We start from the raw sequence: 16,047 nt of genomic DNA, 5'->3' as shown, positions 1-16,047 counted from the left end.
GCGTACTTGTGATCTTATTGAAAAAATGTTGGTTTTATTTTGCTACCAAAGATTGCTAGGCTATTATTAGTATGTTGTCTAAAGGAAAAAATCAACAAAGGTGTTTGATGGGATCGGAAACAATGCTGCTTGTATATTTTGTTCCCTGCAATCCGACAGAAAAAATGCCATAGACGAGTCGTGTTCAGGTTGCACCTGCCCGCTAGCTGCGTGACGTGCCAGATCGGGAGAGGCTGGTTTGGGGAGACCCTTTGACCTCTCTAACTGGTCTCTCGAACCATCGCCTTGCGCCACAGTGGGAAGGATATATTCATTTGTTCGTCACTCCTGGACACACTCCCCAGATTGTGTCCAGGACACCCTTCTCCCCTTCCTTTCCTTAAAAAGATCCTGTGTGGGGTTATGAAAAATAGAGGAATGCACAAGAATGTGGCGACCGGATATGTCATCAAAATGACAATTCAACACACCTAAAAAAAGCTATATAAAGTCCTGAAAAGTGATGAAACAAAAACTAGGTTACATAGGTAACTATTAAACCTAGTTTTTGTTACATCACTTTTTAAAGATGTGTTGAATTTTCATTTTGATGAAATATCATAGAACCCAAAAAATGCATATTTGAAACAAGTGTTTTGGGATCTTTTTAAATAATTTAGGTGCTATCAGTTGTACACATTTGCCAAATACACAACCACTGCAACAAGAACATAGGCTATTTTTAAAGGGACATCCCGGTCATGCTGCAGTACCCAGTCCCATTTCATTTATTTATAATTTACGACACAAGTGCCATTTACATACAAAGATTTTATTTTTTTACATATACATAGTGCAGTATTAAATTTTGATGAGAAAAATTAAAGAATTAAATTTAGTTAAAACAACAAATAAAATAACAGTAAAGAAAAAAGCAATGACAATAGCCTGTTATGTAGTGACCTCATTAAAATAAGTGGCGTTAAAATGTGTTATTAGTGCAGCTTTATACTTTACAAGGGGAATATTAAAAGTATCTGCGATTTTAACATAAAAGTTCCCAAGTGTGTGCAATCTATTTATATCCTGAGACTGTGGTATAATTGTCACAATAATACATACTAGAGGACCTTGATCTAATGGTAGGTACATGAAATTGAATCAACATTAATATGTCAGGGCTATCCAACTGATAATTTATAATTTTGTATAAAAATATATAATCAAAAATTTTTCTTCTATCACTTAACGCAATTTCAATGAATATAATAAGAAATCATAATCTATTGTTTCTAAAGGAATTCCAAGCCTAAAATTAATACACCTCAAAAATTTGCGGTGGACTCTTTCAATGGTATTAATGTGATTATTAAAGACAGGTGACCAAATTGTAGAGTTGTATTCTAGAATACTTCTAACGAGAGATGTGAACAGAATTTTTAATGTGTTGATATTTTTAAAATCCTTGGAAATTCTTACTATAAATCCTAACATTTTCATAGCCCTGTTAGCAATAGAAGTTATGTGAGATACAAAGCAGAGTTTGATAAGACTTATAAAAATCACTGTTGTCTGGCCTGGAATACTGGGCTAACCCTAATCCCCTGTCCTCTGCTACTAGTAAAAGATAAATAATTACGAAATGAAAAAGATTTTTTGTTTTAAACCACTTTATTTTATTATATATGTCGACCGGTTTCGGTTGTTCCCAAACTTCTTCAGGACAATAAATATATTCCCCTTCTCTAAAATGCTTTCTATTTCTTTTTTGTTTACCTCATAAGATTTCTCTGTACTATATTTAGTTAATATATTTATTGTCCTGAAGAAGGTTGGGAACAACCGAAACCGGTCGACATATATAATAAAATAAAGTGGTTTAAAACAAAAAATCTTTTTCATTTTGTATAATGTCAAGCCTCAAAGTGTTTGCTTACTTCGATAAGAGAAATAATTATTTTTAACATTCTACCAAAAAATTACATCTATGTACATATAATAATGCAGTAACTTTTGTATAAGAAATTGTTAAAAATGTAATTGTATATGAATTAGGAAATAATATTCAAGGCGGTCTTTTGTGGCATAATTTTATTAATTTAACAAAGAACAATATAATATTATGTGAGATCAGTGATACATGGTAAAGATATAATAATATTATAAACATTAGCAAACAGCAAATAATTATTACATCTATGACTAGATTTGATTTGATCACAATCTTCTAAAATAAAATAACATACAAAATAGAAAACACAAAAGATGTTTCACAATATTTGAACTTGCACAAAATATAACAATGAAATATGAATGCTAAAAAAAGGCAACAATTTTTATAACAAAATTTGGAAGTGTACAAACGCTATGTTTACAGGTAAAGTTATTTTAGTGAAGTCTATTTGTAGATATTAAAGTTAATTCAACCTAGTGGATGGACAAAAGTGTTGTGTATTATTCATTATAAAAATTGTTTTAAATATCACAAGATTGGCTAGTTCAATTTTAAAGCATTTACAATAAATATATAACCTAGACTTTTAGCGTTCAGTGCCCAACGAAGACTTAAATACCAAATATAGTGAGCATCGGTTTATAATACTATGAGTGGATTAGAATGATGCATGATAGATGGATTTGTGGTGAATTTAACAAACTATTACTTATTTATAAAACCGCTTACTTGGTACATGATTGATCAACTTGAGAATGCTTACAAAAGACGTTCATTATTTTATCTAGCCAGTATGCCGAGGGATGCCCTCGTGGCGGAATTCTCCGGTAAAGAAAGCGCCCACTTGCGTAAGCCAACCAAAAGCACAGATGATAAAACAAGAACGGCCCCCAGGATTGAAAACTTATTTGGGACTTCGTTAAAGAACAAAACTTGCCAAATGAAAGCAAACACAATGTCCGCAGATCTGGCAATGGCGATGGGGCCCGCTTGCTCTAACTGCAAAGACATGGTGAGGAGAATCTGTCCGCTGAAGCTAAAGAGAGCTAAACAAACAACCAACAGTCTGTCCAATCCACAAGCCGGAACGCACAGAGCCCCCATCAGCCAACTCACAAACACAGTCTGCACAAGGGCAAAGCTACCAAAATGAGTCATTATCACTGAGAAATGCAAACCTTTCAAGGCTCTCAGCAGTATATAAACATTTGCTCCAAATAACGTAGAGCCAAAAGCAGCAGCTGCCCCCCAGGGATTGGAACTGTCCTCGTCTATATTTAATAAACTCTTAGCCACACTGCCAAATATGATGGGAGGACGGGTGATCAGGATGACACCAATCAGTGTTAGGACTATGGATATAACGTTGAATATACCGCAAGGCTCTTTAAGAAATATCCTTGCGAAAATGGAAACAAACACTGGAACAGAGAAAACTATGACAGAAGCGTCTGCGAGGGGCATATTTCTGAAGGCGTAGAAACTGAGCATCAAGCCGGTGGTTCCTACGAAGGAGCGGACCATTAACATTACTCTCCTACCTTTGGGAAACATGGGTTCCCCCTTCCAGATCACCACAGGTATTGCTGGCAACAGAACTCCGACAAAGCGGAATGCCGCCAGCTCCATTGGGTCTACGTTTACCATTCCTTTCACGATGACAGAGCATAGTGAGAAGAATAAGGAAGAGAGAGTAGCCAACATGAGACCCAAAAACGGACACCTTTTGAGTAAGGGTCTCCTGTTCTCGAATAGGTTGGGTGATGTCTCATCTCCGCTTCCCGTAGAAAGCTCGACGAGATGTTGCAGCTCCAAGCGTTCCGGCATGACCAAGAGCTGCAAATACATTAAAATGAACATCAATCTCTCATCACATTGTACATTTTGACAGGCGTATTTCGTATAAAACTACCATCATACCTTTTAGTTAATTATTCATTACGAGGTAAAATTTAAAGGGCATTATTTCTCTGTTATGTTTCTCAGCAAAAACAAGATCCATTTTACAATTATTTTCTCATTTTAGGAAAGTTGACAAGTACTGTCATTAAACCATTTTGGTACATAGTGATGCAAACACGACGGAAATTAATTTATCTTGTAAGGGTAAAGGGTACCTACCCGTGCATTTTCCACCCTCTGCCTCTACGTGTCTATTGCTAGCTGGTCCCGATTTACCTCTATGGTTCGTTTATTTTCAGGGAGTCGCTATATGCACAGCGACTAGTCGACAGGGGGCGTGGCCAACATATTCGAGCATACCCGAAGTGAAGTGTTTCGGCGCTTTATTTGAAATTGGTTCTCCGCTCAGATTCTTTTTGTGACGTCACGGCCGAGCATTTCCGAATATTGCCGAGCAGCTGATAAGTAATTTTCATCTTTAAGCTGCTGCCACACGCAAAGCTCACATCAACAGATAATATAAAGCACAATAGCGCTCGCCATACAATCCCATACAGACCCGACACACGTAAAAAGATAACGCGCTATAAGTGTGGTTCTGAACTTCGCTAACCGAATTTATTTTACGTAACCGCTCCCGACGCGATATTTGAAAAGTTATGCGTCCCCATCTCCGCCGTAAAAAGGAGAGGGGGTCATTTTAATTACGGAGCTACCAACTAAGTTCCGTGTTCCCTTTGACAGCCATGACATAAGCAGCCTAATAATGCATTTCTTATTTATTATGTTAGCTCATATCGTCATGTGTGCTAGTAAATTTAGAAACATAAAAAAAAACTTTATTTGGCAAACATACTTAAAATATAAATATAATCAATATTTGAATTTGAAGTAAACAAATTTTCGCCCTTTCAAAATTAATCATATTTTTAATCTCAGTACGTATGTTTATATGGTAATATCATTCGGTTTTTTGATAAAGTTGGACGGCCTGATACCTACATAGAGAAGCTTCTACTTTGTTCGTTTGTTGATTGTTTTCAATTGTTTTCCTGGGTAATCTCGTGCTCTCTTCTCGTTCCCTGCCCTGGTGTTGGTCGAGCTGTCCAACAGATCCAACAATAGGCGACAAGTATCATCCATTTCGAAAACGTGCTCAAGCTGTCGGTAAGTAAAGTTGTCACTGTGACAGATGAAATTATGTTCCTCGGCCGCTCTCGAATTCAACTGACCCCCTCTCCTACCATAGGAAGAAATATTTGATAACGTCGTGTGTCGGTAGAAAAGATGATGCGCTGTACATTAACTTTTGATGTGAGCTTCGCGTGTGGCAGCAGCTTTAGTTTAATACAATAAGGAAGTTGAGTGAAAAATATTTTGACTTATAAAAAATATGTTCATGTAGATCAATAAATATCGATTCTAAATATATAAATATATTTCTATATTATTATTCTTAGAATTAGTTAAACGTTCTTGAAAAAGTATTCAATAGCAATAGACTGTATACTCTCCACGATTGGTCGAAAGAATTCTGACGTCACATGTGTCGTGACTTGTACGTACAACGGATCACCTATGGTGCATCTCTTTCTATTACATGAGAGATGGTCGGTTTAGATGAGAGACGTGGATAGGCCAAACGTTTATTTGGGTTTGTCAAATATATGTACGTATTTGTTGTTATAATTATATGAAATGGATTTCTAAAGATACATATTCGTATAGTGCTTTATAATAATTTGTTGTTTATTGCATAACTTAGAAGTTTTTATTATTATACATGTCACATAACATGTGATACACTTCAGGCCGCCGGCCGCCCAGAAAAGTCTCACAGTGAACTGGGTTGTATACCGTTATTTTACTTTTGGTCTTTACTTTTCTGCGCGGTGGTCCCGAATTCGCGCGGGGCACGTCAACAAATAGCGACGGCAATACCGTACAAGTACCGTACCGGGCGGGAAAAGCAAATATTCTAACTTAAAATATTAATTTAACTATGAAATCTTAATCAATTTTCTTTTTTTTTAATAACATCAATTCTAATAGACGGTTAACATTGGTAAAAAAATTACTGGAATTCCTTGTTGAAGAATTAAAAATTTTTCCATACAAAATGCTTAAGCGACGTGGTTTTCACAGTTCGAATGACGTCACACCCACACCCCGCCTCTTACCGCTCGGATTCCGCTCGTTTTGGCGGGCTTAATAAAATTTAAACTTTGAGAATTAATTTAATTATGAAAACAAACTTTAAAAAAAATACCAGTATTTAAGTTTGAATGCTAACATTGATAAAAAAAATAAAAAATGGACTCAACTTCCTTATTGCGCCTTAATATTCGAGTTCTGGTTTGCTGCTTAGCTAAGAAGTTGTGTAGATTGCGGATTCATGATTTGGTAGGCGCGAGCAATTGCGCCTTAATATTCGAGTTCTGGTTTGCTGCTTAGCTAAGAAGTTGTGTAGATTGCGGATTCATGATTTGGTAGGCGCGAGCAATTGCGCCTAAATATTCGAGTTCTGGTTTGCTGCTTAGCTAAGAAGTTGTGTAGATTGCGGATTCATGATTTGGTAGGCGCGAGCAATTGCGCCTTAATATTCGAGTTCTGGTTTGCTGCTTAGCTAAGAAGTTGTGTAGATTGCGGAATCGTGTTTTGGTCGGCGCGAGCAATTGCGCCTTAATATTAGAGTTCTGGTTTGCTGCTTAGCTAAGAAGTTGTGTAGATTGCGGATTCATGATTTGGTAGGCGCGAGCAATTGCGCCTTAATATTAGAGTTCTGGTTTGATGCTTAGCTAAGAAGTTGTGTAGATTGCGGATTCATGATTTGGTAGGCGCGAGCAATTGCGCCTTAATAATCGAGTTCTGGTTTGCTGCTTAGCTAAGAAGTTGTGTAGATTGCGGATTCATGATTTGGTAGGCGCGAGCAATTGCACCTTAATATTCGAGTTCTGGTTTGCTGCTTAGCTAAGAAGTTGTGTAGATTGCGGATTCATGATTTGGTAGGCGTGAGCAATTGCGCCTTAATATTAGAGTTCTGGTTTGCTGCTTAGCTAAGAAGTTGTGTAGATTGCGGATTCATGATTTGGTAGGCGCGAGCAATTGCGCCTTAATATTAGAGTTCTGGTTTGCTGCTTAGCTAAGAAGTTGTGTAGATTGCGGATTCATGATTTGGTAGGCGCGAGCAATTGCGCCTTAATATTCGAGTTCTGGTTTTCTGCTTAGCTAAGAAGTTGTGTAGATTGCGGAATCGTGTTTTGGTCGGCGCGAGCAATTGCGCCTTAATATTAGAGTTCTGGTTTGCTGCTTAGCTAAGAAGTTGTGTAGATTGCGGTTTCATGATTTGGTAGGCGCGAGCAATTGCGCCTTAATATTCGAGTTCTGGTTTGCTGCTAAGCTAAGAAGTTGTGTAGATTGCGGAATCGTGTTTTGGTCGGCGCGAGCAATTGCGCCTTAATATTAGAGTTCTGGTTTGCTGCTTAGCTAAGAAGTTGTGTAGATTGCGGATTCATGATTTGGTAGGCGCGAGCAATTGCGCCTTAATATTAGAGTTCTGGTTTGCTGCTTAGCTAAGAAGTTGTGTAGATTGCGGATTCATGATTTGGTAGGCGCGAGCAATTGCGCCTTAATATTCGAGTTCTGGTTTGCTGCTTAGCTAAGAAGTTGTGTAGATTGCGGATTCATGATTTGGTAGGCGCGAGCAATTGCGCCTTAATATTAGAGTTCTGGTTTGCTGCTTAGCTAAGAAGTTGTGTAGATTGCGGATTCATGATTTGGTAGGCGCGAGCAATTGCGCCTTAATATTCGAGTTCTGGTTTGCTGCTTAGCTAAGAAGTTGTGTAGATTGCGGATTCATGATTTGGTAGGCGCGAGCAATTGCGCCTTAATATTAGAGTTCTGGTTTGCTGCTTAGCTAAGAAGTTGTGTAGATTGCGGATTCATGATTTGGTAGGCGCGAGCAATTGCGCCTTAATAATCGAGTTCTGATTTGCTGCTTAGCTAAGAAGTTGTGTAGATTGCGGATTCATGATTTGGTAGGCGCGAGCAATTGCGCCTTAATATTCGAGTTCTGGTTTGCTGCTAAGCTAAGAAGTTGTGTAGATTGCGGATTCATGATTTGGTAGGCGCGAGCAATTGCGCCTTAATATTAGAGTTCTGGTTTTCTGCTTAGCTAAGAAGTTGTGTAGATTGCGGAATCGTGTTTTGGTCGGCGCGAGCAATTGCGCCTTAATATTAGAGTTCTGGTTTGCTGCTTAGCTAAGAAGTTGTGTAGATTGCGGTTTCATGATTTGGTAGGCGCGAGCAATTGCGCCTTAATATTCGAGTTCTGGTTTGCTGCTTAGCTAAGAAGTTGTGTAGATTGCGGAATCGTGTTTTGGTCGGCGCGAGCAATTGCGCCTTAATATTAGAGTTCTGGTTTGCTGCTTAGCTAAGAAGTTGTGTAGATTGCGGTTTCATGATTTGGTAGGCGCGAGCAATTGCGCCTTAATATTAGAGTTCTGGTTTGCTGCTTAGCTAAGAAGTTGTGTAGATTGCGGATTCATGATTTGGTAGGCGCGAGCAATTGCGCCTTAATATTCGAGTTCTGGTTTGCTGCTAAGCTAAGAAGTTGTGTAGATTGCGGATTCATGATTTGGTAGGCGCGAGCAATTGCGCCTTAATATTAGAGTTCTGGTTTTCTGCTTAGCTAAGAAGTTGTGTAGATTGCGGAATCGTGTTTTGGTCGGCGCGAGCAATTGCGCCTTAATATTAGAGTTCTGGTTTGCTGCTTAGCTAAGAAGTTGTGTAGATTGCGGTTTCATGATTTGGTAGGCGCGAGCAATTGCGCCTTAATATTCGAGTTCTGGTTTGCTGCTTAGCTAAGAAGTTGTGTAGATTGCGGAATCGTGTTTTGGTCGGCGCGAGCAATTGCGCCTTAATATTAGAGTTCTGGTTTGCTGCTTAGCTAAGAAGTTGTGTAGATTGCGGTTTCATGATTTGGTAGGCGCGAGCAATTGCGCCTTAATATTCGAGTTCTGGTTTGCTGCTTAGCTAAGAAGTTGTGTAGATTGCGGATTCATGATTTGGTAGGCGCGAGCAATTGCGCCTTAATAATCAAGTTCTGGTTTGCTGCTTAGCTAAGAAGTTGTGTAGATTGCGGATTCATGATTTGGTAGGCGCGAGCAATTGCGCCTTAATATTAGAGTTCTGGTTTGCTGCTTAGCTAAGAAGTTGTGTAGATTGCGGATTCATGATTTGGTAGGCGCGAGCAATTGCGCCTTAATAATCGAGTTCTGGTTTGCTGCTTAGCTAAGAAGTTGTGTAGATTGCGGATTCATGATTTGGTAGGCGCGAGCAATTGCGCCTTAATATTAGAGTTCTGGTTTTCTGCTTAGCTAAGAAGTTGTGTAGATTGCGGAATCGTGTTTTGGTCGGCGCGAGCAATTGCGCCTTAATATTAGAGTTCTGGTTTGCTGCTTAGCTAAGAAGTTGTGTAGATTGCGGTTTCATGATTTGGTAGGCGCGAGCAATTGCGCCTTAATATTCGAGTTCTGGTTTGCTGCTTAGCTAAGAAGTTGTGTAGATTGCGGAATCGTGTTTTGGTCGGCGCGAGCAATTGCGCCTTAATATTAGAGTTCTGGTTTGCTGCTTAGCTAAGAAGTTGTGTAGATTGCGGTTTCATGATTTGGTAGGCGCGAGCAATTGCGCCTTAATATTCGAGTTCTGGTTTGCTGCTTAGCTAAGAAGTTGTGTAGATTGCGGAATCGTGTTTTGGTCGGCGCGAGCAATTGCGCCCTAATATTAGAGTTCTGGTTTGCTGCTTAGCTAAGAAGTTGTGTAGATTGCGGATTCATGATTTGGTAGGCGCGAGCAATTGCGCCTTAATATTCGAGTTCTGGTTTTCTGCTTAGCTAAGAAGTTGTGTAGATTGCGGAATCGTGTTTTGGTCGGCGCGAGCAATTGCGCCTTAATATTAGAGTTCTGGTTTGCTGCTTAGCTAAGAAGTTGTGTAGATTGCGGTTTCATGATTTGGTAGGCGCGAGCAATTGCGCCTTAATATTCGAGTTCTGGTTTGCTGCTTAGCTAAGAAGTTGTGTAGATTGCGGATTCATGATTTGGTAGGCGCGAGCAATTGCGCCTTAATAATCAAGTTCTGGTTTGCTGCTTAGCTAAGAAGTTGTGTAGATTGCGGATTCATGATTTGGTAGGCGCGAGCAATTGCGCCTTAATATTAGAGTTCTGGTTTGCTGCTTAGCTAAGAAGTTGTGTAGATTGCGGATTCATGATTTGGTAGGCGCGAGCAATTGCGCCTTAATAATCGAGTTCTGGTTTGCTGCTTAGCTAAGAAGTTGTGTAGATTGCGGATTCATGATTTGGTAGGCGCGAGCAATTGCGCCTTAATATTAGAGTTCTGGTTTTCTGCTTAGCTAAGAAGTTGTGTAGATTGCGGAATCGTGTTTTGGTCGGCGCGAGCAATTGCGCCTTAATATTAGAGTTCTGGTTTGCTGCTTAGCTAAGAAGTTGTGTAGATTGCGGTTTCATGATTTGGTAGGCGCGAGCAATTGCGCCTTAATATTAGAGTTCTGGTTTGCTGCTTAGCTAAGAAGTTGTGTAGATTGCGGAATCGTGTTTTGGTCGGCGCGAGCAATTGCGCCTTAATATTAGAATTCTGGTTTGCTGCTTAGCTAAGAAGTTGTGTAGATTGCGGTTTCATGATTTGGTAGGCGCGAGCAATTGCGCCTTAATATTCGAGTTCTGGTTTGCTGCTTAGCTAAGAAGTTGTGTAGATTGCGGAATCGTGTTTTGGTCGGCGCGAGCAATTGCGCCTTAATATTAGAGTTCTGGTTTGCTGCTTAGCTAAGAAGTTGTGTAGATTGCGGATTCATGATTTGGTAGGCGCGAGCAATTGCGCCTTAATATTCGAGTTCTGGTTTTCTGCTTAGCTAAGAAGTTGTGTAGATTGCGGAATCGTGTTTTGGTCGGCGCGAGCAATTGCGCCTTAATATTAGAGTTCTGGTTTGCTGCTAACTAAGAAGTTGTGTAGATTGCGGTTTCATGATTTGGTAGGCGCGAGCAATTGCACCTTAATATTCGAGTTCTGGTTTGCTGCTTAGCTAAGAAGTTGTGTAGATTGCGGAATCGTGTTTTGGTCGGCGCGAGCAATTGCGCCTTAATATTAGAGTTCTGGTTTGCTGCTTAGCTAAGAAGTTGTGTAGATTGCGGTTTCATGATTTGGTAGGCGCGAGCAATTGCGCCTTAATATTCGAGTTCTGGTTTGCTGCTTAGCTAAGAAGTTGTGTAGATTGCGGAATCGTGTTTTGGTCGGCGCGAGCAATTGCGCCTTAATATTAGAGTTCTGGTTTGCTGCTTAGCTAAGAAGTTGTGTAGATTGCGGTTTCATGATTTGGTAGGCGCGAGCAATTGCGCCTTAATATTCGAGTTCTGGTTTGCTGCTTAGCTAAGAAGTTGTGTAGATTGCGGAATCGTGTTTTGGTCGGCGCGAGCAATTGCGCCTTAATATTAGAGTTCTGGTTTGCTGCTTAGCTAAGAAGTTGTGTAGATTGCGGATTCATGATTTGGTAGGCGCGAGCAATTGCGCCTTAATATTCGAGTTCTGGTTTTCTGCTTAGCTAAGAAGTTGTGTAGATTGCGGAATCGTGTTTTGGTCGGCGCGAGCAATTGCGCCTTAATATTAGAGTTCTGGTTTGCTGCTTAGCTAAGAAGTTGTGTAGATTGCGGTTTCATGATTTGGTAGGCGCGAGCAATTGCGCCTTAATATTCGAGTTCTGGTTTGCTGCTTAGCTAAGAAGTTGTGTAGATTGCAGAATCGTGTTTTGGTCGGCGCGAGCAATTGCGCCTTAATATTAGAGTTCTGGTTTGCTGCTTAGCTAAGAAGTTGTGTAGATTGCGGTTTCATGATTTGGTAGGCGCGAGCAATTGCGCCTTAATATTCGAGTTCTGGTTTGCTGCTTAGCTAAGAAGTTGTGTAGATTGCGGAATCGTGTTTTGGTCGGCGCGAGCAATTGCGCCTTAATATTAGAGTTCTGGTTTGCTGCTTAGCTAAGAAGTTGTGTAGATTGCGGATTCATGATTTGGTAGGCGCGAGCAATTGCGCCTTAATATTCGAGTTCTGGTTTTCTGCTTAGCTAAGAAGTTGTGTAGATTGCGGAATCGTGTTTTGGTCGGCGCGAGCAATTGCGCCTTAATATAAGAGTTCTGGTTTGCTGCTTAGCTAAGAAGTTGTGTAGATTGCGGATTCATGATTTGGTAGGCGCGAGCAATTGCGCCTTAATATTCGAGTTCTGGTTTGCTGCTTAGCTAAGAAGTTGTGTAGATTGCGGATTCATGATTTGGTAGGCGCGAGCAATTGCGCCTTAATATTCGAGTTCTGGTTTTCTGCTTAGCTAAGAAGTTGTGTAGATTGCGGAATCGTGTTTTGGTCGGCGCGAGCAATTGCGCCTTAATATTAGAGTTCTGGTTTGCTGCTTAGCTAAGAAGTTGTGTAGATTGCGGTTTCATGATTTGGTAGGCGCGAGCAATTGCGCCTTAATATTCGAGTTCTGGTTTGCTGCTTAGCTAAGAAGTTGTGTAGATTGCGGATTCATGATTTGGTAGGCGCGAGCAATTGCGCCTTAATATTAGAGTTCTGGTTTGCTGCTTAGCTAAGAAGTTGTGTAGATTGCGGATTCATGATTTGGTAGGCGCGAGCAATTGTGCCTTAATATTCGAGTTCTGGTTTGCTGCTAAGCTAAGAAGTTGTGTAGATTGCGGATTCATGATTTGGTAGGCGCGAGCAATTGCGCCTTAATATTAGAGTTCTGGTTTGCTGCTTAGCTAAGAAGTTGTGTAGATTGCGGATTCGTGATTTGGTAGGCGCGAGCAATTGCGCCTTGATATTAGAGTTCTGGTTTGCTGCTTAGCTAAGAAGTTGTGTAGATTGCGGATTCATGATTTGGTAGGCGCGAGCAATTGCGCCTTAATAATCGAGTTCTGGTTTGCTGCTTAGCTAAGAAGTTGTGTAGATTGCGGATTCATGATTTGGTAGGCGCGAGCAATTGCGCCTTAATATTAGAGTTCTGGTTTGCTGCTTAGCTAAGAAGTTGTGTAGATTGCGGATTCATCATTTGGTAGGCGCGAGCAATTGCGCCTTAATAATCGAGTTCTGGTTTGCTGCTTAGCTAAGAAGTTGTGTAGATTGCGGATTCATGATTTGGTAGGCGCGAGCAATTGCGCCTTAATAATCGAGTTCTGATTTGCTGCTTAGCTAAGAAGTTGTGTAGATTGCGGATTCATGATTTGGTAGGCGCGAGCAATTGCGCCTTAATAATCGAGTTCTGATTTGCTGCTTAGCTAAGAAGTTGTGTAGATTGCGGATTCATGATTTGGTAGGCGCGAGCAATTGCGCCTTAATATTCGAGTTCTGGTTTGCTGCTAAGCTAAGAAGTTGTGTAGATTGCGGATTCATGATTTGGTAGGCGCGAGCAATTGCGCCTTTATATTAGAGTTCTGGTTTTCTGCTTAGCTAAGAAGTTGTGTAGATTGCGGAATCGTGTTTTGGTCGGCGCGAGCAATTGCGCCTTAATATTAGAGTTCTGGTTTGCTGCTTAGCTAAGAAGTTGTGTAGATTGCGGTTTCATGATTTGGTAGGCGCGAGCAATTGCGCCTTAATATTCGAGTTCTGGTTTGCTGCTTAGCTAAGAAGTTGTGTAGATTGCGGATTCATGATTTGGTAGGCGCGAGCAATTGCGCCTTAATATTAGAGTTCTGGTTTGCTGCTTAGCTAAGAAGTTGTGTAGATTGCGGATTCATCATTTGGTAGGCGCGAGCAATTGCGCCTTAATAATCGAGTTCTGGTTTGCTGCTTAGCTAAGAAGTTGTGTAGATTGCGGATTCACGATTTGGTAGGCGCGAGCAATTGCGCCTTGATATTAGAATTCTGGTTTGCTGCTTAGCTAAGAAGTTGTGTAGATTGCGGATTCATGATTTGGTAGGCGCGAGCAATTGCGCCTTAATATTCGAGTTCTGGTTTTCTGCTTAGCTAAGAAGTTGTGTAGATCGCGGAATCGTGTTTTGGTCGGCGCGAGCAATTGCGCCTTAATATTAGAGTTCTGGTTTGCTGCTTAGCTAAGAAGTTGTGTAGATTGCGGTTTCATGATTTGGTAGGCGCGAGCAATTGCGCCTTAATATTCGAGTTCTGGTTTGCTGCTAAGCTAAGAAGTTGTGTAGATTGCGGAATCGTGTTTTGGTCGGCGCGAGCAATTGCGCCTTAATATTAGAGTTCTGGTTTGCTGCTTAGCTAAGAAGTTGTGTAGATTGCGGATTCATGATTTGGTAGGCGCGAGCAATTGCGCCTTAATATTAGAGTTCTGGTTTGCTGCTTAGCTAAGAAGTTGTGTAGATTGCGGATTCATGATTTGGTAGGCGCGAGCAATTGCGCCTTAATATTCGAGTTCTGGTTTGCTGCTTAGCTAAAAAGTTGTGTAGATTGCGGATTCATGATTTGGTAGGCGCGAGCAATTGCGCCTTAATATTAGAGTTCTGGTTTGCTGCTTAGCTAAGAAGTTGTGTAGATTGCTGATTCATGATTTGGTAGGCGCGAGCAATTGCGCCTTAATATTCGAGTTCTGGTTTGCTGCTTAGCTAAGAAGTTGTGTAGATTGCGGATTCATGATTTGGTAGGCGCGAGCAATTGCGCCTTAATATTAGAGTTCTGGTTTGCTGCTTAGCTAAGAAGTTGAGTAGATTGCGGATTCATGATTTGGTAGGCGCGAGCAATTGCGCCTTAATATTAGAATTCTGGTTTGCTGCTTAGCTAAGAAGTTGTGTAGATTGCGGATTCATGATTTGGTAGGCGCGAGCAATTGCGCCTTAATATTCGAGTTCTGGTTTGCTGCTTAGCTAAGAAGTTGTGTAGATTGCGGATTCATGATTTGGTAGGCGCGAGCAATTGCGCCTTAATATTAGAGTTCTGGTTTGCTGCTTAGCTAAGAAGTTGTGTAGATTGCGGATTCATGATTTGGTAGGCGCGAGCAATTGCGCCTTAATATTCGAGTTCTGGTTTGCTGCTAAGCTAAGAAGTTGTGTAGATTGCAGATTCATGATTTGGTAGGCGCGAGCAATTGCGCCTTAATATTAGAGTTCTGGTTTTCTGCTTAGCTAAGAAGTTGTGTAGATTGCGGAATCGTGTTTTGGTCGGCGCGAGCAATTGCGCCTTAATATTATAGTTCTGGTTTGCTGCTTAGCTAAGAAGTTGTGTAGATTGCGGTTTCATGATTTGGTAGGCGCGAGCAATTGCGCCTTAATATTCGAGTTCTGGTTTGCTGCTTAGCTAAGAAGTTGTGTAGATTGCGGAATCGTGTTTTGGTCGGCGCGAGCAATTGCGCCTTAATATTAGAGTTCTGGTTTGCTGCTTAGCTAAGAAGTTGTGTAGATTGCGGTTTCATGATTTGGTAGGCGCGAGCAATTGCGCCTTAATATTCGAGTTCTGGTTTGCTGCTTAGCTAAGAAGTTGTGTAGATTGCGGATTCATGATTTGGTAGGCGCGAGCAATTGCGCCTTAATAATCAAGTTCTGGTTTGCTGCTTAGCTAAGAAGTTGTGTAGATTGCGGATTCATGATTTGGTAGGCGCGAGCAATTGCGCCTTAATATTAGAGTTCTGGTTTGCTGCTTAGCTAAGAAGTTGTGTAGATTGCGGATTCATGATTTGGTAGGCGCGAGCAATTGCGCCTTAATAATCGAGTTCTGGTTTGCTGCTTAGCTAAGAAGTTGTGTAGATTGCGGATTCATGATTTGGTAGGCGCGAGCAATTGCGCCTTAATATTAGAGTTCTGGTTTTCTGCTTAGCTAAGAAGTTGTGTAGATTGCGGAATCGTGTTTTGGTCGGCGCGAGCAATTGCGCCTTAATATTAGAGTTCTGGTTTGCTGCTTAGCTAAGAAGTTGTGTAGATTGCGGTTTCATGATTTGGTAGGCGCGAGCAATTGCGCCTTAATATTCGAGTTCTGGTTTGCTGCTTAGCTAAGAAGTTGTGTAGATTGCGGAATCGTGTTTTGGTCGGCGCGAGCAATTGCGCCTTAATATTAGAGTTCTGGTTTGCTGCTTAGCTAAGAAGTTGTGTAGATTGCGGTTTCATGATTTGGTAGGCGCGAGCAATTGCGCCTTAATATTCGAGTTCTGGTTTGCTGCTTAGCTAAGAAGTTGTGTAGATTGCGGAATCGTGTTTTGGTCGGC

General features: G+C 40.8%; 1 protein-coding gene across 2 annotated transcripts; it reads right to left on the bottom strand.

The window, feature by feature from the left end:
- Positions 1-2,161: 2,161 nt before the first annotated feature.
- Positions 2,162-4,133, bottom strand: LOC149412886 (solute carrier family 35 member G1). 2 transcript variants are annotated; one of them, XM_089645041.1, is made up of 2 exons: positions 4,055-4,133; positions 2,162-3,769 (listed from the first exon to the last, which is right to left on the bottom strand). In XM_089645041.1, exon 2 carries the CDS (start codon positions 3,758-3,760, stop codon positions 2,714-2,716), a length of 1,047 nt encoding a protein of 348 aa, XP_089501167.1. In that variant the 5' UTR covers positions 3,761-3,769; positions 4,055-4,133; the 3' UTR covers positions 2,162-2,713. The 2 variants fall into 2 exon arrangements, with proteins under 2 accessions (XP_089501167.1, XP_089501166.1); XM_089645040.1 differs by lacking the exon at positions 4,055-4,133 and adding an exon at positions 3,854-4,020.
- Between the last annotated feature and the right edge of the window lie 11,914 nt (positions 4,134-16,047).

Source organism: Hesperophylax consimilis, chromosome 22 (assembly GCF_061612785.1).
Source record: "Hesperophylax consimilis isolate HC1 chromosome 22, BYU_Hcon_1.0, whole genome shotgun sequence".
Taxonomy (NCBI): domain Eukaryota; kingdom Metazoa; phylum Arthropoda; class Insecta; order Trichoptera; family Limnephilidae; genus Hesperophylax; species Hesperophylax consimilis.
This window is presented reverse-complemented; position numbering and strand designations above follow the sequence as displayed.

Bases quoted from the DNA above. Each gene is read 5' to 3' on its own strand.
- LOC149412886 (XM_089645041.1), bottom strand. From the start codon at position 3,760: ATGCCGGAACGCTTGGAGCTGCAACATCTCGTCGAGCTTTCTACGGGA.